Source organism: Notamacropus eugenii, chromosome 4 (genome assembly GCF_028372415.1).
Source record: "Notamacropus eugenii isolate mMacEug1 chromosome 4, mMacEug1.pri_v2, whole genome shotgun sequence".
NCBI lineage: Eukaryota > Metazoa > Chordata > Mammalia > Diprotodontia > Macropodidae > Notamacropus > Notamacropus eugenii.
Window position 1 is genome coordinate 200,768,851 of NC_092875.1, and position 26,579 is coordinate 200,795,429.

The window sequence follows — 26,579 nt, forward strand, 5'->3', positions numbered from 1 at the left end:
TTGTGAAATCTTTTTTCTTGCCTCTTTTATGTGAGATAATTTATCCCATTCTATCTCTCCCTTTCTCCTTTTCCCAACATATTCCTCTCTCACCCCTTAATTCTATTTTTTAGATATCATCCCTTCATATTCAACTCACCCTATGCCCTCTATCTATCTGTCTATTTCTTCCAACTATCCTAATACTGAGAAAGGTCTCATTAGTTACAAATACCATCTTTCCATGTAGGAATGTAAACAGTTCAACTTTAATAAGTCTCTTATGATTTCTTTTTCCTATTTGTTTTCATGCTTCTCTTGATTCTTGTATCTGAAAGTCAGATTTTCTGTTCAGCTTTGGTCTTTTCATCAAGAATGCTTGAAAGTCCTCTATTTCATTGAATACCCATTTATTTCTCCTGAAGGATTATATTCAGTTTTGCCGGGTAGATGATTTCTTGGTTTTAATCTTAGCTCCTCTGACCTTTGAAATACCATATTTTAAGCCCTTCAGTCCCTTAATGTAGAAGGTGCTAGATCTTGTGTTATCCTGATTGTATTTCCACAGTACTCAAATTGTTTCTTTCTGGTTGCTTGCAATATTTTCTTCTTTATCTGGGAACTCTGGAATTTGGCTGCAATATTCCTTGGAGTTTTCCTTTTAGGACCTCTTTCCAGAGGTAATTGATGGATTCTTTCAATTTCTATTTTACCCTCTGGTTGTAGAATATCAGGGCAGTTTTCCTTGATAATTTCATGCAAGATGATATCTAGGCTCTTTTTTTTATTATGGCTTTCAGGCAATCCAATAATTTTTGAATTCTCTGTCCTGGACCTATTTCCAGGTCATTGGTTTTACCAATGAGATATTTCACATTGTCTTCTAGTTTTTCATTCTTTTGGTTCTGTTTTATGTATTCTTGATTTCTCATAAAGTCATTAGCTTCCATTTGCTCCTTTCTAGAAAATTTTGAAGGAATTATTTTCTTCAATGAGCTTTTGGACCTCCTTTTCCATTCGACCAGTTTTGCTTTTTAAGGCATTCTTTTGCTTTTTGGCTTTTTGGACTTTTGCCATTTGGGTTAGTCTATTTGTAAGGTGTTATTTTCTCCAGTATTTTTTTGTGTCTCCTTTAGCAAGCTGTTGACTTGTTTTTCATGATTTTCTTGCATTGCTCTCATTTCTCTTTCCAATTTTTCCTCCACTTCTCTTACTTGATTTTCAGAATCCTTTTTGAGCTCCTCCATGGCCTGCAACCAATTTATATGCCTCTTGGAGTCTTCCCTCATCAGCTGCCTCTTAGACACCTCAAAATGGGTATCTTGTAAGCATCTTCTACTCAGCCTGTCCAGAACTGAATTTTCTTTCCCTAGTCCCCTCCTCCTAACTTCTTTATTACTGTCAAGAATACCACCATCTTCCTAGTCACCCAGACTCACAACCTTGCTATTATCCTAGATTCCTCACTCTCAACTCCACATATCCATTATCTGCCAAATCTTGTCATTGCTATCTTCACAATATGTGATGTCTTCTGTACATCCCCTCTCTCTATTGACACTAGTACAACCTCATTTTCAGACCCTTATCACTCTCTGGCCTGAGTTACTACACCAGCATTCTAATTGGTCCCTCTGCCTTAAGTCTATCCCTGCACCAAATCCTTCTCCTCTCAGCTGCCAAGATGATTTTTCTAAAGCACATTTCTGATCATGTCACCCCTACTCAAACTCCAGTGGCTGCCTATTATCCAAATTAAATATTACTTCTGGCAATTAAAGTTCTTCATAACTTGCCCTCTTTCTATCTTTCCAGTTCTCTTATTCTTTACTCCTCTCCATATACTCTAGCTACAGTGGAACTTGGGGGTTCTCAAATATGATATTCCGTCCCTTGACCCATGCATGACTTAGTGCCTTTCCCTCTCAGGTTACCTTCTACCTACTGTGTACATAACTTGTACATACCTAGCTCTTTACTTGTCTCATTATACTATGAGCTACGTGAGGACAGACACATTTTTTTACTTTTTTTTTTATATTTCCAGTGCCTGGCACACATAAGAAATAAATATTAATAATCATTTAATTTTACTTAATAAATTTAATAAATTTACTTGACCAATTTGAAGAAAGTCTTACTAAAGATTATGAATGCAGTCTTAATTAAAAAAACAACTGAAGGAATCATAGTCATAGATTTAGAGGTATAAGGGTCCTTAGAGGAATTGTGTCCAACTCTCATTTTACAGATAAGGAAACTGAGGCCGAGTTTGAGGTTGTGATGTGCCCATATGAGGCAGAATTTGAACTGATGTTTTCCTGATGCCTAGCCTGGTCTCTAGCCACTGTATAATTTAACTGCCTCTAGGGTGGTTTCATTACTGTTTCCTCACTTTTATTTACTTAACTCCCCCTCTTCCTTCAAGATACAACTCAAGCACCATCTTCTACAGGAAGCCTTTCTTGATCCCCCTGACTTCTAGTACTCTGCGTCCAAAATGGGAAAGCAAATAAGCATTTATATAATACCTATTATGTACCAGGCACTGTGCTAAGTACTTTTACAAATATTATCTCATTTGATCAACTTACCTTATCTTTTAACTACTTTCTATTTATTTACATTTATTATCTGTATCCTCAGTGCCTGACACATAGTAGGCATTTAGTAAATGCTTATTCACTGATTCTGAAGAGAGAGGTAGATTTTGGGAAGTAAACAACTAGTTAAGAAGATAGTATATGAGAAAGAATTTGGATTTCTGGACCACAACTTAAAATATGAGATTGACAGTCTTTTGGTGAAGGATGGAGGAATATTACTAAGAAGAGCTTGCAAGACTATTTTTCTAACGATGATGATGATGACAACTAAATAGAGTATGAGCATGCCTTGTTGTGGATTTAAAAGAATACATGTTGTGAACATTTTATAATGTGGGAAAATCATTTGAAACATAAACTACTCTTTAATAAATGTATTTGCTGAATAAATGTATGTTTATGACTTTTCTAATAAGACACTTTTTTCTAGAGTTTTGTATATCTAATCAAAGGTTTTAAATGGAAAAAGGAAAGGTGAGGTTCAAAGTGACATATATATATATATATATATATATATATGAAGGTAGGTAATCCAAGAAATAAGAACCATGTATTCAGTTTCCTAAACTTGAATATACAAAGTATGGGCAATGAACAAGATGAATTAGAAGTCCAGATGCAAGGAGGCAAATATAACCTTATAGGTATTACTGAGATTTGAAAGGATGAGACCCAGGAATGGACTGTGACTTATTCAGAAGAAATGAGGCAGGTTAAAAGGAGGGGAAGAGGGCTGTTTAGCATTCATTCCTTTTTTGGTTAAAATATTCAAGTCTTAATTTATTTCATGTAAAATTTTTGAACAAATCACTTCTTTATCATCTGAAATCTGAGAGGAAAAAACTTTTATATGTAATTCAACAAAGTAGATTTTGCTGGTTTTTTTGGGTATGATTTTCATATAGTAATGAACTGTTGTTTTTGAGAAAATGATGGCTACCTTGAGATGTGGCGAGTGACCATTCCCTGTCTTCTAGAGTTTGCAAAAGAGATGAAAACTGGGCATGGTCTTGACATGCAACCTAGATTTGAGGAGAACAGCTTTCAGAATTCATAGGAAATAAAGGTAGTATTCCATAGACATCTATAGAAGACAGCCCAGGAGGGATAAAAAATAGGAATTAAATTCTGACTTCCAAAGGGAAATAATTCTGATAAATGAAAAGTGGGAGTTGTCAGAAGGGATAAGAATGCACAGGGAGCTCACCAACTAATGTAGATTTTAAAAGTTATGTAGAGAAGATGGGAGCAAGGGCAGGTAACAGAAACTGAAGCAAAAGCTAAGCACTTACTCATAGTTTGTGGACCCTCTCTTCTAGAGTAGCAGTTTCAATTGTCATTCTTCCTTAGCTAACTGATGGTGGACTAGAGACTTCCATATTACCCTCAATCCCCCTGCTCATGGCCCATGTTCTCTTCCTTGGCCTAGTTAGTTATTATATTGGTTAGTTAGAAAGGCAGTTAGGTATAATGAAATGAGTGCTGGATTTTGGGGTTAGAAAACCTGATACTACAATTCTTATACTTTCTAGCTTTATGATCATTGACAAATCTCTTAATTTTCTTTGTTTCTTTGTTTCTTCATCTGTAAAAAAAAAAAAGAGAGAGAGAGAAGGAGGAGGAGAAGGAAGAAGAAGGAGATGGAGAAAAAGAAGAATTATTCTTGGATTACTGACTTCATGTGTTATTGTAAAAATCTTAAATAAAGCACCAAGGAAAATGGGGGTTATTATTGTTACCAGTACTGTTGTTATTATACAGATCTGTACCCTCATGCCTTATTCCCTCAGTGCCCACTAGTTTAGTTTCCCAGGCACTGAAATATCACCAGATGCCTGCTGGACAGAGTGACTCTTGGCTTTACTCAGTTTTGTAATTAAAAAATTAAAGCTGTTGATTCCAAGCTCAGGAAGTTTGGTTTGAGTTCCTTTTGATGAAAACATTTGAAAACTTTGTAGTATAATCTGGTGCTGGGAAAATGAATGCCTAGTAACTACCAAGTGAGATAATTCTATTCTGAGATTTCTAGCTACTAAATGTGAATTTGTCATGATAGAAGCTGCTTTGGTAGCGTTTTGTTTGAATCACAAAGTGCCTATAATTTGAGAGTTAAGTGACTGCTAAATCTGCCTTGGTTTGCAGTCATAGTTTGAACATTGAGGAGAGCTGCAAAGATATAGCTAAATGTCCATAAGAGCTCCCCCAACAATTATATCTTTCTTTTTTAATGATTTGCATTCATCTTTTGTTCTCTATACATTTGCTCTGTTCCGTGTACATGGGCTACGGGCTCTTTCATAATTTAGTTGTCTGGCAAGATTTAGAAATGACTGGACATTAACATTAAATTACGACTTAAATTACAGCTCAGGCCACAGACATAAAAAAAAAAAAAAAGACAACACTGGATGAAAAAGGAAAATGAGCAGCCAAAATAATGACAACTTTACTTAACACAGTTGAATAATGCAGAGATCCAGTTTATGTGAGCTGAGGATTCTTTGGAGACTGAAAAAGAAATGCGGAATGTTTATTTTTGTATGAATTGATGTTAATCTTACCTTTGACAGCTGAATACATCAGATATCCTCATTTATCACTTACCTATAAACTTCAGAGTGTTTATCATCACAGAATTGGTAAATTTATTCTCTAGAATTTTTGAGCCATGATGGTGATTTGCCTTAGAGGAAACTTTACTATAATAGATGTTTACAGGGGGAGAAGGAAAGTATTAAAGTCGTGGCCTTTAACCACAAGAGTTTTAATGTGAAAAATGTCTTAATTTGAGTGTTTTTGTGGGGTGAAAGTACATAAGTATCTTTGAAAATGAGATCAGATGAGGTAAGATTTATAAAGTATTTTTCAAACTTAAAAGCCTATATAAATGTAAGCTATTATTAATTAATATAGATTGTAAAGATAGAGGAAATGAAGAAGCATATCTAGTGTTCTTGTGCTGCTTTTCTCTATGATGTCTCTTATAAAATTAGAATCTGCACAGAATAGCAGTATACCTATTTCTTTGCTTCGCCCACTTCTTTACTGTTATTTGCCCTGAGAGATGAAAGAGATAGAAAGAGATAGAAGTAAATGAGGGAGAGTAGAGATTAAATGTAGGAAAGAGGTTTTGTTTTTGTGTGTGTGTGAAAATTGACTAGATATAAAAGGACTAGAAGAATTTCAATTGTGTGGCAATAAATTTTTTAAAATTATGAACATGTCAAACATGCACATTCTTTTTTTGGGTATCATTACAATTTCTGTTTTGCAACTCTTCCTATCCCCATTGCCCCCTAAACCTACTGCTTGTAACAACTAAGTACAGAAAAAACAAACTAAATTTATACATTGATAAAGTTGACTTGATAGTAGTAACTGCTTAATTTGGTGGGGGAAAGTTCCTATTGAGTATCAATATACTGAAAATGTAACTCATTATCTGCCTAGAGTTCACCCATCTGCCAGGACATGGGAAGCATGTTTACCCATCATTTTCTGAAGTTCTGATTAGTCATTGCATTGTTCAGAATTCTTAGGTTTTTCAAGTTGTTTTCCTTTACACTATTTTCATTGTATAGATAGTTTTGAGTTTATATCAGTTCATATAAGTCTTAATTACAAGTTCATACAAGTTTCTCTGAAGCTTTTTCCCTTTTGTCATTTCTTACAACATCATAATATTGCATTCATACCATAGTTGTTCAACTGTTCCCAATTATTGGCATTTTCTTTCCAGTACTTTACCATAACCCATATGAAAAATGTTGCCATAAATATTTTTGTAATCTAAGATCTCTCTTTCTCTCTCTGATCTCTTTGTAGTGTATGCCTAGTTGTGAGGCATTGCTGGATCATAGGGGCTGCCCAATTTACTTACTTGGCAGGGGAAAGGGGTGTAGTTCCAAATTACTTTCCAGAATCAGAAGGCTATTCTAATAGTCCAGGCTAGAGGTAACGAGGGTCGTGGTGGCTTAGTAGAAAGGAATGAGAGTAAGGGTAGATTCTCAATCTTCTAGGTTGGAGGTATGGGGTAGGAGGAAAGATAGGAAAGGGATTTTTAAAACTTTTTTAAGGAATTGTTTTCTTCTGTCAATTTTTGTCCTTCCTTTTCCAAGCTGCTGACTCCTATTAGACCTCTCATTTCTTTTCCCAATTTTTCTTCTGCTTCTCTTATTCAACTTTTAAAATTCATCGTGAGCTCTTCCAAGAAGTCTTTTTGGGTTTGAGACCAATTCATATTTTCTTTTGAGATGAGGGTATATTGACAATGTTGTCCGCTTCTGAGTTTGTGTTTTGATCTTCCCTGTCATCATAGTAACTTTCTGTGATCAATGTTGCTTTTGCTTCTTGCTAATTTTTTGGCCTATTTCATGGCTTTTAAAGTTGAGCCCTCCTGCTAGAGCACAGGGAACACTGTCTCAAGCTTCTTGTGCTTCTTGACCTTCTTCGAAGTCAGGAGCCTGGTCACTGGTTTTGTGCCCTGATTTCTCAGGTTCTGATGGCTGTAGGAGTTTGGCAGCTTACCTCGTGCTGCGTAGAGGTGGTGTCTGGCATGTGCTGAGGCCATGTGAGGTTTTTCTGTGTTTCCTTGAAGCTACACTGAAGCATGTGGAGGTCCAGCTGCTGGAGGATGCCTTCCTACCTGGGGTGTGCCAAAGCACACAGAGGTCCAGCAGCTGGAAGATGCCTTTATGCTGGGAGCTGCGTTGAAACACATGGTGGTTCTTGGTGCTAGAGTCTGCAGGTTCCATTAGCTATTTTAAGGCATGTGGGGTGTCCTGGTGTTGGTGATTGCCTGCTCTACCACACTAGGGCTCAGGATCTCCTGCTGGTTTGATGAGGTGGGACTTACTGCCTTGCTGGGATGCTTCCTGTCCTGGACTATGCTCCCCTTTTACCCAAGTGATATGGACCTTTCATGATGATTCTCCAAGTTTCCTGAGCTAAAATAGACTGTTCCATCCCAACTTTCTATTGGGTTTGCTGTCCCAGGATTTGTTCTGGGATGCTGTTTTGTGGTTGTTTGGAGGTAAATATGGGACAGTTACAGTGATTTTCTGCTTATTTCACCATCTTGGCTTCTAGAAGTTAGGATTTTAAAAAGTTAACCATGATAATCCTTGGAAATGAAAAGAAAACAAATTACTCTAAATAAAAAAAATTAATAATTAAGGCAGGGCAAATCTTAGGATTGAGTTGAGTATATGGGTCTGTCATTGATGAGCTCTGTAATGTCCATGGAGGTATGATGAGGTTTGTGAAGGGAAGGCCTTGAGATCATTTATCAGGATCAGTGAAAAGAACTAGGAATGTTTAGTCTGTGGTAGAGGTGTGAGTATGTGGATAGTGAGAGGGGAGAGGCAAGGAGGATATAATAGCTGTCTTCAAGTATTTGAAGGGTAGTTACGTATAAGAAGAATTAAACTTGCTCTGCTTAGCAGTGGATGAAAGTTTTAAGGAAGCAGATTTAGACTTGGTATAAGGAATCAGAGCTAACCCAAAGTAAATAGGCTGCCTCAGGGTAAAACTAGTAGCTAGCATTTTGAGTTTGATTGGTATGGCACTGAATAAGTAAATTAATTTAGGTAGAATTTTCATTTTTATTATATTAGCTCAGCCTACCCATGAGCAACTAATGTTTTTTCCAGTTATTTAGATCTGGCTTTATTTGTGTGAAAAATGTGTTGTAATTATGTTCATATAGTACCTGGGTTTGTTTTAGTAGAAGAGTCTACTAAAGAGTGGAGTGTAGTAGACACTCTACGCTAGAGACTCCCAAATATTTTTTAATGTCTGTAGCAACTTTAAATGGAATTTCTCTTTTTATCTCTTCCTGTTGGCCTTTGTTAGTAATATATAGAAATGCTGATGATTTATGTGGGTTTATTTTATATCCTGCAACTTTGCTAAAGTTGTTTATTATTTCACATAGTTTTTTACTTGAATCTTTAGGATTCTCTAAGTATATCATCATATCATCTTCAAAGAGTGATAGCTTTGTTTCTTCTTTGCCTATTCTAATTTCTTCAATTTTTTTCTTCTCTTATTGCTAAAGCTAATGTTGCTAGTAGTACCATATTGAATAATAATAGTGATAGTGGACATCCTTGTTTCACCACAATCTTATTGGAAATGCTTCTAGCTTACCCCTATTACATATGATGCTTTTGCAAAGGCTTCGAAGTTCTTTATAACTTGTCTCACCCCCCCACCCCACCCCCAGTCTTCTTACACCTTACATCCCTACCTACTCTGTGATCCAGGGACGCTGGCCTTCTTGCTCTTCCTTGAGACCTTCCATCTCCCTACTCTTGGCATTTTCACTGGCCATCCTCTGTGTCTGGAATGCTCTCCCACCTTATCTCTGCCTCTTGGCTTCCCTAGCTTTAAGTCCAGCTAAAATCCCACCATCTATACCACACCTTTCCTGATGCCACTTAATGGTAGTGTCTTACCTGTCTGTCTATTTTGTTTGTTAAGTAGTGGTTTGCATGTTGTCTCCTCTGTTAGACTCTGAGCTCTGTGAGAACAGGAACTTTGTTTGGCCTTTCTTTGTATTCCCGGTGCTTTGTACAGTGCCTGGCACACAATAGATACTTAATACATATTAAGTTACTGTTATCTCATTTTATCCTTACAAGAACCTTGAGAGATAGGTGCTATTGTTCTACACCAGTTTTTACAGACCAGAAAGTGGAAACCAGGAGTGGTTAAGTGACTTGATTAACTTCACAGTTGGAAAGTATCTAAGGCAGGATTTGAACTCAATTCTTCTTTACTCCAAGGCCACATAGCTGCCTCTGAAAAAAAAGATACCAAGTGTCCCCACTCTACACTAGAGATCTTCAAGGAAAGGAAGGCCTGTCTTACTATAGGGAGGATTCTTATTTAAGTATATCCTATACTAGTTGACCTTTGACATCCCTTCCAGTTTTGGGCTTCTCTGATTTTAATTTTGGGGTGTAATTTGAGGGGCGAGTAAAAATCCTAGAGAAGTAATATTTTAAGTCTTATTAGATAGCATTTTAAATTCCTGTAAATTTTTGTCAGTAGTTGGATTGGCTAGATGGTAGTAACTACTTATTTCAGTGGGGAAATGTTTCTTATTGTGTATTGGTTGGGATGCGTACCTTGAAGCGTAAAGTTTTATGTCTCTTGAGGATTTAACTTCCTTGAGACATGATTTTATGTAACAACAAGGGTAATCCTTGCTGCTGTGTATTCTGGAATGATTCATCTTCAGGCACTGACTGGCAGCCTGTCTGTTGGCAGAGATGCCACCAAATATACCCAGGTCTTTTACACCTTTACTTGTGAGTCCCAGTTGCTTCTTTGTGATTGTTGTCTTTGTGACTGCTATGCAAATTTGGCTTTGTGCCTTCTAAAAGTAGAGAGACCCCAGCTATAGAAAGCACCAGCTAACACAAGGATTCCTGCCAAGTCTGTCTTGTTTCATGGGTGATGTTGTTTAGCAGTTGGCTGGTGGTGTGAATGTATCCTCTTTGGTTTATTATTTGCCTAATTGCCTACATCTTCTCTCTTGGGGATATACTTTGGTTTAAGCCCCACTTTGAACCCTTATGTTTGTGTTGTTCATGATGCTTCTTGTGGGATCCAGTTTATAGTCACAGCTGTTGGTTTTATTAAATCTCAGTAGGTTGTTTTATCCCATTTCTGCAGTGTTCTGTTGGCCATTTTCCCCTAATTTTGTTCTCCAATACAGCTGCATAATTCTGCTCTCAATTCTAAAGCTGTTTGTCTTTTCTAATGTGACTGGTTCTACAAAGAAATTCCCTTCAGAAAAAAACAGCTGGAATGGTATTTGTTGCCATTTTTTAAAAAATGGCATTGTCACTGAGGCACATAGGCTGCCTGGGATAGTATCCCATTATCTCAGCTCCACCCTACTCTACTCTCTGTCCCAGGTCCCCATACTTAATTTTAAAACAGCTAGGTTCAGTTCTGTATTCTTATATTCTTGAGAAAAGATTTTTTTGCTCCATTTTATTATTTAAAAGGTGCAACTTGTGAACACAGTTTTCCTTATTTGAATTTCATGATCACCTAACTGAAAATCTCAGAGTGTAATGATCTAAATACTTGACAGAAGCAGGGTCAGGTTACTGTCAGATGGCAAGATGCTGCTTTGTTAGGAAAAGCAAGGAAACTAGCATTCCAATGAGAAATTGCCACTGCAGAATTCCATAGTAGGCGAATAGTTGACCTGGGTATATAGCGCTCTACTGCTTTATGGACACTGAAAGTCCCATATACTGGTTGAAAGGGAGCTTGTCTGTTACCACATGAAGAACATTAAGCTGATTCCCAGGTGGTGACTGTATTAAAACCATTTAAGCCAGTGGACTTCAAGGGGTATGTGACCAGCCAGTTGGAGGATGTGGTTTCCATGTGACTACCCTGCCCATGACAGCTAGTTTGTGATACAATCATACTTTCAGTTGTCCCCAACTTTTTCTTACTTAGGCTTCCTCCTCTCATTGTATAAGTTTTCAATTTTCCATCTTCTGAGCTAGGAGTAGTCTTCACAGGACACTTAGAACCTAACTACTGGACCTCCATAGCAGTAGCTGCCCAGGTGCCATTGGGAAAAGTCTCCCACCTTCAGCACACCAATTGCTGATTGCACAGTGACTATGTCAGGCATTCTTCAGAGAACTCTGAGGTGATTACAACCCTGTGTCTCTGATCCCTTTCCATTTTAGGTGGAACAAAGCGAGTCTCACAGGATGAGCTGGCATGGTTTGCTTATGTTACGTATCTTAGATCTCATTGCCTTATTTTCCCCCCAAACCCACTACTTTTCTGAATTTTGCAATTTTTGTTGAGGGTTACAGCCATGTTTCCAGGCACCCAAGTTTGTTACCTAAGTCAGTCAGTCAATAAAGACGTATTAAGGGTTTATTTATTATGTACCAGGCATTGTGCATTCAAAGAAAGACAAAAGAGAGTCCCTGATCTCAGAGAGCTTAGTCCCATGGGGGAGGCAACATACCAACAATTATTTACAAACAAGCTACCTTCAGGATAAATTGGAAATAATCAGCAGAGAGAAGGTAGTAGAAGTAAGGGGGTTAGGAAAGACTTCCTGGAGAAGGTAAAATTTTAACAGATTTGGAGGTGGAGATGAGGAAGGTTAGAGTTCCAAGCATGAGGTACAGCCAGTGAATAGTCCCAGAGTTGGCAAAAAGAGTGTCTTTCACAGTGTTACTGGATTGCGGAGTAAATGAAATTGAATAAAGTGTAAGAAGACTGGAGAGGTAGGAAGGGTCCAGGTTATGAACAGTTTTAAAAGCCCAATCAAGGATTTTATATTTCATCCTGAAGGTGATAAGGAACCAGTGAAGTTGAATTGTGGTCAGACCTGCACTTTAGGAAAATCACTTTGACAGCTGAGTGGAGAATGGACTGGAGTGGGGGGAAGACAAAGAGATACCGAGAGACAGATGAAAGAGACTGATTCATGGCAGGGAAACCACCAAGCAGCATATTGTATTTATCCAGTTGTGAGGTGATGAAACTCTATACTAGGGTAGCAGTGGTATCAGGAAAGAATTGTTCAAGGTAAAATTGAGATGCCTTGACAACAATGTAGGGTTTCTATTGTAGTAAGAAAAGAAAAAAATAGAACCCCCCCTTCGTTCAAGGGAGTTCTATATTAGAGAGGTAATTATATTGAGGGGCAGTTAGGCTTGGAATCAGGAAGATCTGTGATCCTGGCCAAGTCAGTTAACCCCATTTGCCACAGTCTCCACATTTGCAAAATGACCTGGAGAAGGAAATAGCAAACCACTCCAGCATCTTTGCCAAAGAAAACTCCAGATGGAGTCATAAAGAGTTGGACATGACTGAACATCATCAAAAATTGAAACAGCTTCAATAAGAGATTGAGAGAGAGACAGAGTGAGGAGCTGAGATGACACGTAGGTTTTGAGGCTAAATGACTGAGAAGTATGGTGGTGCCCTCAATAATAATGAAGTTAAGAAGGCAGGGAGGTTTTGGGGAGAGGTGTATGTAGAAATAATAAATTCCACTTCAGATATGTTAAGTTTAAGATGTCTGTTGGACTTTGGTGTCATCCAGCTCCATGCTCTCCCTTACACTACATAGCCAATAAGTTTCTAAATCTTGTTGTTTTTGCCTCCACATCTCTGTCATTTGTCACTTTTGTACCCACATAACCACTACTTCTCTTTGCCTCAATTCTTTTTCCACTCCATTCTATCCTTTTCACAACTATCAAAATGATTTTCCTAAAACCCAGGTGTGACCAGGTTGCTCTCTTACTTAATAAACCTTAGTAGCTCTTTATGTACTCTAGCATCAACTATTACTTCATTTTAATTGTATTCATTTTACATTTTATTTTTGGGTGAATTTTTATAATGTATTAGTAGTACATGCATATAATTGATAAATAAGTAAATCTACTCATGTTGACAGTGTATTACCAAGAAAGTTTGGGGACTATTGTTTTTGAGCACAGATATTACAGTTACTATTGTTTTAAAGACAGTCTGCTTTCTGTTCCAATCATCTGTGTCTGTGGTGGAGCTAGGAATTCACAATGATTTCTTCAATATAGTGGACAAGCAAAATATTTTTGTATTTTCTGTCAACCAGAACTCACTTAGGACGTTTTCTTTGGTCTATGCCCATGTTACATATGATTAAAAGAGCAGCTCTGTTAGTCACATGGAATGAAGACTAGAATGCAGCTAGACTAGAAAAGTAACAAGTGCTTTGTCTTCTGATACAGGGCTCTGGGGATGGTGGCATCACAGGCAGAGAGTGCACAAGGTCATGACTGTGTGATACATAAAGTCATTTCTGAAGCAGGAATAATGTGTGCCTCTAATGCATACCAATAAAACTGACTGTGAAGTGAGGTTTTATAAAGCAAATCTTGTATTTTTCCATTAGCTTTAATTACAAAAGCAGATACTTCTTCCCGTAAGGGGAAAAAAGTCCTGTAGTAGACTGAATTGCTGTCATTTGATGAGTAATCATTTAGGATGGTGGACTGCTCTATAGCATGTGACTGGCACTTTATAGCTCCTGTATCTCACTTCTGCCACACACCTTGGGCAATAAGTTTTTTGTTCATTCTTAGGATTCCTTGACTTAATTCTCACTATTATTAGAAACATATTGTTTCTCCTCTTTTGGCTGGGGAAGATAGGTTTCAATATCATTACTTCTTTAATATGTATCTTCCTCTAATTCAGGGGTTCTTGGCCATTTTTTGGTAATAGTATAGTGGGATCCATTTGGAAGTCTGGTGAAGTGTATGAAAGCCTCAGAATACATTTAAAAATGTGTTCATTTAGCTGAGATTTGGAGGTGGAGATGAGGAAGGTTAGAGTTCCAAGCATGAGGGACAGCCAGTGAATAGTCCCAGAGTTGGCAGAAAGAGTTTCTTTCACAGTGTTACTGGATTGCAGAGTAAATGGAAGGGAATAAAGTGTAAGAAGACTGGAGAGGTAGGAAGGGTCCAGGTTATGAACAGTTTTAAAAGCCCAATCAAAGGAAATCAATTATATAGAATTGCAGTTATCAAAAAGACTTAAAAAAAAACCCCTCAGATTCACAAACCTCAGCTTTAACAACTTCACTTTAATGCAGAATATGAAAAGATCTTAAGTCCAAAGTCTTAGGTTCTGTAAAACACCCCCTCTGTTTCCTTGATATTTAAAATCCTATATATATGTTGATTTTCTTTAGAACAAGGGTGCTTCTTTCAGACCATTTGAAGAGATCTTCATGTCCATGAAGAAAATAAAGTACTTTGTATCCTAGTTAGGAAAGTTTTTCTCTGACCTTATGAAACATCTACCAAGCGAGACCATATGACTGATTAGGTGCTCTGCAGAATGTAATAAAACAGAGTTTTTCCTTGGTAGGAGCTTAAATTCTGAATTAAAACTTCTGGGGTCACTTTTGTGCCCACTTTTTTATTCACTGTGAGTTAGTCTCTGAGATTTGATGATTGCTTGTTTCCAGTTTAAGAAATATAAGGAGGTGCCTGTGGGCTTAGTTTCATCTATTTGGATATATTCCATTTATTCAGCATTTATTAAAGCAAGGAGCTTCCAAATTCCTAAGCATATTATTCTAGGGACTATGCAAGGCCCAGCCTACCGTTCTCTTCTTCTAGGGAGAGACTGTATCCTAAGCTCTTTCCAAATTAGAAGCAATATGATAAAGTGGGATACAGTGTTAGACTTGTCATTAAAAAACCTTAGGATTCGAATCCTGTCTGTGGCACTTATTAGCTATGTAATCTTAGCCAGTCTGTTTAACCTTACAGACTCTTACTTTCCACATCTATTAAATGAGGATAAAAATGCTTGCATCTCATTACCCTGATAGGGTAAGAGCCCCACGCTGTAGTTCTTATTCTCTAATCTAAACTGTTTACTTCATTCTTCTTTCCCAACTTTCCCCTTCCCCCACACACATCATACTTTTTTGAGCTATTGTTTTCTTGGCATCTCCCTCCCTTACACCCTTCTCCTGATAGTCTACTCTATACACTTAAATGCTTGTTAAATAACCCATCTTTATCACTTGAATTACTTCATACCTTCAGTGTAGCACAGATGTCGCTTCTGTGAAACCTTTCCTAGTTCTCTTTAGCCTCCGTCATGTGGGACCTCGCCTTCCCTTGGCTCCATATAGCATTTTGTAGGAGTCATGCACATCACAGTAATCATTCCTGCTGCCTATTGGTGTACTTATTTGTCATTCCCTTATTGAAATTAATGGAAGGCACAGCACTTGTCCTCAAAAAGCTTACAATTTACTAATATTTTGAGAAACCTACTAAGTGCAAGATACCATGTGTTTGTCCTTCGTTGCCGAAGAAGACCATGCCATCAGAGAAATAATGACATGACTTGCACTTGACTTTGTTTTGAGTGAGGGAGGGCTGTGCAGGTTACCAGTCTCCCTTCTCCAAAGCCATCTGAATACAGTGACCAGATATTCATCAGGATGACTGGAGATGACCCAGGATGAGGCAGTTGGGGTTAAGTGACTTGCCCAAGGTCGCACAGCTAGTGAGTGTCAAGTGTCTGACACTTGAACTCAGGTCCTCCCGACTTCTGCTCTGGTGCTCTATCCACTGCACCACCTAGCTGCCCTGCATGATGCTGTATTAGGTGCTGGAGATACAAAGATGAAAATTAACATTGCTGGTTCCCTTGAAGAATTCATTGTCAAATTGTGATAATGGTGGTTGTATGCAGGTAGAATATGATGAAGTTGGAGGGGGGACAGCAATCAAGAAAAGTGGAGGTTGCTTCCATAGTGCCTATCAAGGTATCTTGCATATAATAGGTACTCAGTAAATATCTATTGAATTACTATTGAATATGCATTAACTAATGTTGCAGTTTATAAAGATATCAAATCATGAATTAGACAGAAATAGCACCTTCAGAACAACTGTATTTTTTATAATTAAATTTTGTTTTTCAATTAGCTAGTATGTATTTCTAGTATGCATTCCCCCCCCCCCCCCCCACTTCCACCAGGCTTCCTCTCCTCCCGTATTCTGCACCCCCCTTACAAAAGAAAAAAAAAAAGAAAAGAAAAATCCTTGTAACAAATACACAGTCAAACAAAACAAATTCTCATATCAGCAAAATTTAAAGCTGTACAGCATTCTACATTTTTCGTCCTTTACCTCTGTTTGGAGATGTGTAGCATGATTTCTTCCCAGTCCCATGGAATAATGGTTGATCATTTTGTTGATCAGAGCTCTTGTTTTTTAGAATTTTATCTTTATATATATTTTTTACTGTAAGAACTCTTATTACAGTATAAATTATTCAGGCTCTGCTCAGTTCACTCTGGATCAATTCATACAAGTCTTTCCAGGTTTCTCTGAAAGTACCAGAGACCAGTTTTTTGGTTTTTTGTGGGAAGGGAGGGGTTTGTTTTATAACACTAAGCACTTGATGTAGTGCCTGGCATGTAGAAAATAATTAATATTTATTGAATTGGACTGGACATAGTAATGTATAAGTTGTTGTATTCTTATGAATAGGGTTTGGGGATTTAGAGATTGTTTATTCTAGTTCCTCTCTTTTTCTTTTTGTCTTTTTTTTTTTTTTTTTTGATTGAATAAAACTGAAGCTCAGGGAAGGAGGAATGCCTTGCCCAAGAGGACACAAGGAAGTATCAGAGCCAGAATTCAGACTTGTATCTTCTAGACCCCAAATCTAGTATTCTTTCTTCTATATTTTCAGTAACCTTGTGTATGTTTGTTAACATAAAGGACTAAAGGAAAATTACAAAAAAAAAAAATTTGGTTTTTAATTCCCAACATTAATTGAACCAGATTGTGATTGCCTGTTGGTTATATGATGCCTTTTCCTCTCCCTGCATACTTCTATTATGGCGGGTTTGGTGCCAGTAAATGTGTCCAGTCTCTTTTTTCTGTGGTACAGTGGAGTAAGGGATGCTGCCTGGAAAGAGAAATTGCTCTTCCTTCCTTGCCCAGCCTGAATTCAATAAGTAAAAGGCAGCTCTTACCAAATCTCTTTAGCTTTTTAATGGAATTGTATCTAACTTAAGTATATTTCAGATGAAAAAAATGAGGCCGTTTATTTTCATTTTCTCACTAAGCTACTTCTACTAAACAATAAATTTATATAGAACCAATGTTTTGTAAATGACATTTGGGCAAGTAAGGAGTTCATGCCATTTATAAGGCATTTATTTGTAGTGGCTGTGGAAATGGAATTGGAGTCAGGAAGACTTGAGAGACACTTACCAGTTGTATAACTGTGGCAAGTCACTTGACCTCTGTTTACCTCGGCTTTCTCATCTGTAAAATAGCTGAGGCTTCACACTACTTCTTTACCATCTCCCCAATATGCTGCTGTAAGGCTACCATCCTCATCTCTCTCCCACTGAAACCTTGAACTTCAACTTTCTCTAGACCTACACAGCACTCGTTGGGCAATCCCCCATGCCTTTCTGACTCTTCTTTAAGGGTTAGAATGTAAGCCCCTTGAAGGCAGGATCTATCTTGCTTGCTTGAATTTGTATATTTTTTGCTTAGCTCACTGCCTCATGCATTTTTTGTTTTTCACTCATTTCAGTCTCATCACCCCACTCAGGTTTTTCTTGGCAAAGATATTGGAGTGATTTGCCATTTCCTTCTCCAGCTCATTTTACAGATGAGGAAACTGAGGCGAATAGGGTGAAATGACTTCCCTGTGGTCACACAGCTAGTAAAAATATCTTAAGGCTGCATTTGAACATCTGAACTTCCTGCTGGTGCTGTCTCCGGTGTCACCTTGCAGCCCTCAGGCATAGTAAGCACTTAATAAATGCTTTTATCTATCTCAATCTAAGTTTGTCTATATTATCTACCTATGATAATGAGATGGGTGGATTTGATTCCATCTTCTTTATCTTAAGTCTGTGATCTCTGGGCTCGTAGGGGAAACTGTTTAGCATAGTTGAGAGCTGGCTTCTGAATCAGAAAGGTAAGGCTTCCATTATCACCTCTTGACACATACTGTCTTTGTGAACCAGGGTAAGTCACCTAACCTCTCAGTGTTCTGGGTGCTGCACTGCTTTGGTGCAGAGATGGAGGACAGTGTGACAAACTCCTCCCAAAGCCCCTCTTTACAAAGGGCTCACAAACTTCCAGATTATTCTTCGTTTTCCATCAGCTACTCTGTTTGTTTTGACTCCAGGAACATCCAGCCCCCTATGCTGGGCACCCCCTCTATCCCACCAGAGCTCTTTTGTGTGTTGTCTTTCCCCATGAGAGGACTGTAGTAAGTTCCTTGAAGGCAGGGACTGTCTTTTCTTGTCTGTCTCCCCAGTCTTTAGCACAGGCCTGTCACATAGTAGTAGCTAAATAAATGTCCATGGACTCTTGACTAGTGATTCAAGAATTGGCTTTGGAGTCCCAAAGACCTAGGCTCAGATCCTGCCTCCGACACTTACTAGTTGCATGAACATTGGCAAATCAACCTTTCAGTTTCAGTTTCTTCATCTGTAAAATGAAGATAATAATAGCACCTATCTCACAGGGTTGTTGTGAAGATTGATGAGATGATATGTGTATAATGATTCGCAAACATTAAAGTGCTGTATTAACATTAGCTATTACCAGTATTATTGGACATAATTATTGAATATATAACCAAGAGGGGCTTCCAAAAGATAGTTACCCTAGGATCTTCACTGATATCAATGTTCATTGATCTCTCTTGACCTGGCTGGTTCAAGAGGACTTGCTAGATAGATAAGGAGAGGCTTTAAACTAGCCTTAATAAGGAAAACAGAATAATGTGCACACAACACATCAGGCAAATTTAGGTAGAGTTTGGTGGAATTACAGCCCTAGGAGGCCTGGTTTCTAGTTCTGTATTTGCCACTAATAAGTAACTTTGTAATCTTAGCAAGAGACAGTGTAGTTCATGAATAAAGAGCCAGTCTTGGAATCAGGAATTCCTGTGTTCAAGTGCAGCCTCTGACACATACTGAGTGGGCAAACCTAGACATATCACATCACCCTTCTGTGCCTCAGGCAACTCTCTGAGGTTCTGAATTGTTGAGAACATGCTTGTCTATACAGAAAGCATTCCTCTCTAGGAGTTACCTATATTGAGGAAATGGGTCATATTTTAATAAAAACAGCAACTCCAAATTAAATATTTCTCTGGGCCTCATGTTCCTTTATCTATAAAATGAGAGTGTGGCATTGAATGATTTCTAAAATCCTTTGGGGCTTTCAAACTCTGTGAAGCCAGGCTACCAAGCAGTTTGTAGGAATGTAGGCTCCCCTGGTGTAAAATTCTAGCTATTCCCTATTTCATTGGGCAAAAGCCTGATTATCCCATGAGGTCCTCTGTATGATGTTTGAACAATGAGAAATGAGATTCCCCTTCCACTGTAGTCGCTAGCCTATACACAGCATAAGAGTGTGATTCAGTGGAGAAGGCCTGGGACCAAGTAGCCAGGCCTCTGCCGCTGCTAGTCATGTCACTATCCAGTGACTTCTTTGGGGCTCAGTTTGGACCTGACCTTTAAGGTTCTCTCTTAGTCTAACTTTCTATAATTCCAGTATGGGCTCATATAATCTATAAAAGGAGCACCTTGCCTGAATTCTCTGGATTCAATGGAAAGCATAATACTTTGGACTCAGAGAGCCCTGTGTTTGAATCCTGGCACTGCCCTGAATGTACTATTGCTTGACCATGGATAGGCCACTTGATTTCTGAAGGAATGAAGGGAGCTGGACTAACTCTTGGGGTCCTTGCAGGTCTGAATCTGTGATCCTAAGTTCCCTATGAATTCATAGATTTTACAAAGAAGAGTAGAGGAATTTAAATTTAAAGTGAAGCTTGTTTTATTAAAAAGGAATCCCATAGTGTCTTTCTGTATGTCTAGCCAGATAGTCTTTCTTATTTGTCTTTCAATTGTGTGTCGTTTTCCTTACAGCATCAAGATGGTGTTAATGTGGACCAGTGGTGACACCTTTAAGACTGTCTACTTCATCCTGAATCAGGCCCCTTTCCAGTTTTCCATCTGTGGTTTGCTGCAAGTGCTGGTGGACATGGCCATCCTGCTTCAAGTCTACCTGTACACCTACTACCCCCAGAAGCCAACATCCCATGCAGCACACCCAGTTAGTGCAAAGGCCCTCTGAAGGGAGAGAGAGAAAGGATGCCTGCCATGATTTGAGGGGGACACCAGCCTGACAGTTCTGCTTTCCTCAGCAAGCACCTGGAGATACAGCTGCCTCCTTCCAAACAAAGCAAAAGAGCACTGGGAAATGTACTGGGGGCACTGGTGAGGTTGTGTGGGATTAGGGGGAAAAACATGAGGAAAAGGAGGGAGGAGATGAATGTCCAGTATCTTGAGGGTTCCCTCTAATAATCTATTGTATTTCAGTCTTGCTAGTCAGGGAGGATGTTGAAAAGTCTTGGTTTTGATAGGTTTTCCCTTATGCATCCTCAAGGGCCTTATTCTTAATAGAATAGCATCAGTATATTATTACTATGTATGCATGCTCATAAATGAGCATTTATATGGAAATGTATTTTATATTTCAAGGGCTGGGTTTTAATTTTTTAAATGATAAAAAAAGTTTTCTACCCATTACCCCCCCCTTAAAAAAACCTACCATCCACAAAAATATCTGATCTGAATTCTTAACATATTTATAAATATTATGCACATTGGAATTTAAGTGTAGAGTACTCATTAGAAAAGCTAGTTCTCTTGATGTGCTGGGGAGCAGCCACCATAGCCAGCAAAGCCAGATGAAAGAGAGAAAAAGAAAAATGATCTCAGTTTTCAAGGGGAAGCAGTTAAAATTCAGTTTCAAGTTCACATCTCTAAGCACAGGTTATCTCTCTGTCAAAGGTTGAATCCCCATTTGGCACACAAGCACTAGTCACCTTTTAAAGGCAATATGCTCTAATTTCCTTTACTGCTGGACAGGATAGGGAATTGTTTTGACTTCCTGGAGACCTTATAGTAGCTATGAAGGTTGCTAAGGGTGATGAGGAGTTGCCTTCTTGGGTCTGAGTAGGAGCAGAGGAAGTTGATTGCCTCCTGCCACAGGCAGCGACAAGGAAAGATTGGCAAAAGAGAGGCAAGATTGGGTAAGCTTTGCCAATCCTGATCATGGCTTATTCGAAGTTGGGGCTGCTGCTACATGATGGCAGCCCTTGAGTGGAAGGAGATCCTGTGATATAATAGACAGTAGGAAAGGAGGAAGGCCAGAAATACTGACAGAGTGGCCAATAATTCCTAGGTTGAAAAATCAAGACACATAGATCTTCTTTACTTAAAAAATAGCTCTGTTAGCTCACTGTCCATGCTGACAGAATAACTAATGCAGTGCCAAACAGTGATCAGTTGTGACCTGAAGGAAGAGAACATGGATTCCCTGTAGTATACAAGGGAAATACTGTCAAAATTGATGGCTGGACAATTCTTCTCTTGTCTGCAGCTCTTCCAAAGGGATTCAGTATTAAGTGCAGGCCAGAAGGATCACTGAGAAGGTTAGTGAGGGACAAATAATTTTATGTACCTGGACTGTGTGTGTATGTATGTATGCATGTATATGTATACATGTATCTATATATATATATATATATATACACATATATGGAAAAGAAGTTCTACATAATGAGTTTTATATATATATATATATATATATATATATATATATATATATATATACACACACACATACATACACACACATATGTATTTATTTGGCTAGTGTTGGTGTTGATTTCTGAGAGCTTGTGTTTGGAATGGAGCATTTCCATGGATTTCTGATTTGTAATTTTCATCACCAATTACCCTTGGCCTCTACCAGTTGTTCCCAGAGGCAGGCATACCTAATGAACCTTTGGGTGCCAGGATGCACTGAAACTTTTGGGCATTGTTGTTTCTTTGCTGGCCTTGTCCCTAAGACCCACTTTATTTACTGCCAGACTAAACACTGCTGTGGGTATACATGAGGATTTCCTTACTTCTGGAGTCCCCTCTGGGCATTTGACAATCCTTTTTTAGGTCAGGAAGAGCTCAAGGGATACAGCATCCAATGCCTTGCTTTGTACTAGGTGGTGTTTTGCACTGGGTCTACATGCTGGCTGATGCCATGCTCTTTTGAACTAGATTAAGGGGCATACTTTCAATAGTGACAAAGAAACACTGAGTACCTACTGTGTGTGAGGCACTGTGTCTGCAGACCTCTTCTGTTTGAATGTTAGTCACTTAACAGAGAGAGAGTCCACACAGTTCCAGATGGGTTGACTCTTGTGTGACTTCATTCTCTGGTGAAGCTTGACCTCAAGGCTCCTATTTCCTAGGAGGGCCAGGGGAATCCATACCTCTTTCTCCTTGGAGACATAATGGCTAAATCCCATCTTTGGATGTACTTGCTTTTTTTTAGGTCTGTTTTCTTTCTTTTTTCTGCTTGACATTACACACACAGACGGGCACACATAGCATGTTATTTGTGTTCTTCAGGAAAGTCCAGTGGCACAAGCTACTGGGAGAGGGGAAGCCTTAGACAAAGCCACAGTCTCACTACAGTCTAATGTCAGGAATGAACTCTGTGCCAGTGACACTCATTATACCTAAAACTCAGGAATGCTGTTCTTTCAGTGGCCTGGCATGGAGTGCTGTGGGCCCAACTCCACTGATTTTGTTTGGTACCGTATGCTCTTATGCCCAAAGTGACCTTAAAAAGATGGCATATGGGTGGCACGGTGGGCCAGGAACATCTTTGCCTGCCCAGCTTCTTCCTTATTCCAGTTCTGTTCTCCTGACTAACCTGATTTCTCTACTTCCAGGTTAATTTACCTTCCTACCATGGCAGAATCCACCTGTTTGTGTACACACTGTCACCCTGTGTTTTGCTGCCTGGCTGTGCAGAGTACAGCCAAGTATTACTGGTTGACAGTCCTTACCTAGAATTCTTGTTATGTGGCCATGTCATAGCCAGAATTTAGTTCTGGGCTATTTTCTATTCTGTTCAACCCCCAAAAGACTAGTTATTTGAAGCTCACGAAATAGGTAAAACACAAAAGACCAAGTGTTCTAAATACCTATATCTTGCTAACAGGTAATACTAAGAAGAAGATGGCAGTGGTTTGGTTTTTTGGTTTTGTTTTTTTTTTTTTGCTTTTGCAGTGCAGAGGAAGTGTTTTCTGTTGCAGATACTAACTTGTCTGCAGTCTGAACCAAAGCTCTATGGACAAGTGTGTTCTTTCCAAAGGGGCTTCAGGGTCCTAGGTGCCGGGGCAGTGGAATAGCACTTGAAGTATGTACAGGGAATGAACTCCCTTGGACATTTGACCTGTAAGATGCTTTAAGAATGTTACTAGGTTTTACATAATAATAAAATAATAAATGTAGAGAGATGTCTGTCTATAACAGTAAATTGCCTCAGAGCTAACATGTGAGTGACGTCAGGCACTTTTTTGTTGACTATACGATACACATTCTGAAGTGTTCACAGTATTTGTTGATTTTGGTGACTTTAAATAAACACACACATGAATTCAATGTGGGGCTTTTTTAAGTGAATTTCAGGTTCATATAACTTTTAAGAGTGAGAAAAATACTTCTGAGATCATTGAGTCACTCTATAAAGATGGCTTCAAAGGATTGTGACTTGCCCTTGTTCCTCTCATCCCTTGGACTACCTACTCAGCTCAGCCCTCCCCACAGCTTTTCCACAAAGGGTCAATACTACTCTGTCAATCAACAAACATTTATTAAGCTTCCAAGCATTGTGTTAAAGCACTGGGGATACAAATAAAAGCAAAACTGGATGGGTCCCTGCCCTTAAGAAGCTTACATTCTAATTGTGAACAAACACACAAAACTTTTTTTTATATATGAGCTATATCCTTTAAAAGTGAAGGTTGTCTCCAAGGGAAGACACTAGAAGGGTGGGGAAACAAAGTGGAGGAGGTCTCTTGGCAATGTTATCTCCCTATCATTTCTAGGTAACCAAGATTTTCTCTCCCCAAATCCTTAAACTCCAAGGTTGGAGCACCTCTGCTGTACAAGCCACTATTCTGGGACACCCAGTTGTCTCCATGGCTATACATTCCTTGAATTGTCATCCTTGTGTATTGCACTCATTTTTATACTCATCTGGTGATAGCCAATTTATTAATGATAAGTCCTGGAAATGTGTGTGTGTATGTGAGATCTCTCTGTCTCTCCCCATCTCTACCCCTCTTCCTTTCTTTCCTCTCTTCCCCTCTTCTTGTATACATTATTAAATATATACAAGGATGATTTGGAGGAGAGGAATGAGGATATCTAATTTAATGAAAAATTTTGATCACATACCAGGTATGAGGAATGGCATTCTTTGGAGTTTACAATCCTGGACAATGAGGTAGGGAAATATTTATTTTTCTTTGAATAAAAATGAAAGACATCTAATTATACATTTACACTGAAACCTACCATATGCACTTGTAGTATCCATACACAAAACCCCTTTTGCTGAGATATCAATACAATTTTTAACTGGGAAATGCTACTGTCCTGAGTGTAATTCCTTTGGGGAAGTCAACCAATCCACAAACATTTATTAGATGCTTACTATGGGCCAGACACTGTACTCAGTTAAGTGCTGGAGATACAAAGACAAAAAATAAAACAATTCCCTGCTTCTAAGAAATTTCCATTCTAGTGGGTGAGAGATATCACATATCACTAGATATGTACTGAATGTATACAAAATGAATACAAGGCATTTTTGGAGAGTATAGGGACCCAGGTTACCCAACTGTGCAAGTTACATAGGTTTATTATTTTTGGCCCTAGGTTGCTCAGCCTTGCAAAAGGAAGACAAGATCCTCTGTGACCCCTTCAGTGCATGTAGTGGAAGGAGTCAGAAAGCAGCTAGGCTTGGTTTAGGATGACTCTACCTTGTGGGTTTTAAAAGGAATGTGCCAAACTGGATGGAAACTGAATACAACAGAAGGCTGGTATTTTGTTTTTCTGTGTGACTCATTACTAATTCTACTTGTTAATTACTCACTGAGATCTGCTTGAGGATGAAGTCTGACAGACAGGACTCTAAAGCGTTATAGGTACAAATCATACTTGTCAGATTTTGATGAACTCTTCCCAGAAGCCATACGTGACTTATGTCTTGCACTAGAATTATGCATCCTAGCACATTGTCACAAGTGCATGCCTCCCAGCTAGGCAGTCAGATCTATGATAGCCAAAAGGCAGCACCATATCACCATTGGTTTTCTAGTATCTATGAGAAAAGTGGAGTACAGAGGCAGTAGCCTGAAGAAGGAAGTTGGGATTTTAGAAATATTTGTTAAGCATATAATATGTGCCAGGGACTCTGCTGATTGCTGGGGATACAATGAAAAGCAAAAAAAAGTCTCTGCTCTCATAGTCTAATGGGAGAGCAACCTGAAAATAAGTGTATGCCAGTAAACTATATACAAGTTAAATTGGTGATAATAAAGGGAAGACTAAGATAAAGGAAGACTAAGAAGGCTTCTTACAGGAGGTGAGATTTTAGCTAGTACTTGAAGAAACCAGGGAAACCAGGAGGCAGAGAGAGAGGGAGGAAGGGCATGCCAGGTTTGGAAGGTATGGAATTTTTCATTGAAGGATCAGCAAGGAGGCCAGTGTCACTGGAGGATCCCATAGTATAGTGTAGGGAGTAAGGTATTAAAAAACTGGAAAGGAAAGGGGCCAGGTTGTGAAGGACTTTGAATGCCAAAGAGAGGATTTTATATTTGTTCCTAGAATTGATAAAGAACTATTGGAAATTACTGAGTAAGGCCCTGTACTTCAGGAAGATCACCTTGAAAGCCAAGTGGAGGTGGACTGGAGTGGAGACAGATGATGTAGGCAGACCAGTCAGTAAGCTATTGTAATAGTCCAGAGGTGAGATGAAGAAGGCATGTAACATGGCAGTGGCTATATTGGAGGAGAGAAAGAGGCATTTATAGGAAATATAATGAGGAGGTGGATGAGAAGTCAAGGACACCTAGGTTGTAAACCTGGGTGACTGAGAGGATGGTAGTGTCCTTCACAGTAAGGAAACTACTGGCATTAAGGATAGGGCAAGGCTTCCTAGAGAAGGTGGGGATTTTAGCTAGGACTTGAAGCCAAGGAAGTCAGGAGACAGAACTAAGAAAGGAGAGCATTCCACATATGGGAAATAGCCAATCCAGAGATGAAATGTCCTTTTGAGGAATAGCAAGGAGACCAGTATCACTGGGTCACAAAGTAGTGAAGAAGATAAGGTATTAAGAAGACTGGAAATTGGGGGGAAGGAGGGTATAGGTTATGAAGGGCTTTAAAAACTAAACAGAATTTTATATTTGATCCCGAGAGTGACAGGAAGCCACTGGAGTTTACTGAATAAAGGAATGGTATGATTAGACTTGTGTTTTAGGAAAATCAATCTGACAGATGAG

General features: G+C 38.7%; 1 protein-coding gene across 6 annotated transcripts in view; it reads left to right on the forward strand.

Annotated features, from left to right (window-relative positions):
* Positions 1 to 23,670, forward strand: part of SLC66A2 (solute carrier family 66 member 2) — a 183,620-nt gene extending 159,950 nt beyond the window's left edge. For 5 of the 6 annotated variants that reach the window (XM_072604037.1, XM_072604033.1, XM_072604036.1 and 2 more), the window contains one exon: positions 20,080 to 23,670. In XM_072604037.1, the coding sequence (XP_072460138.1) occupies positions 20,080 to 20,287 (208 nt within the window). In that variant the 3' untranslated portion in view covers positions 20,288 to 23,670. The remainder of the gene's footprint in view (positions 1 to 20,079) is intronic. The other variant, XM_072604038.1, reaches the window with a different exon arrangement.
* Positions 23,671 to 26,579: the final 2,909 nt, after the last annotated feature.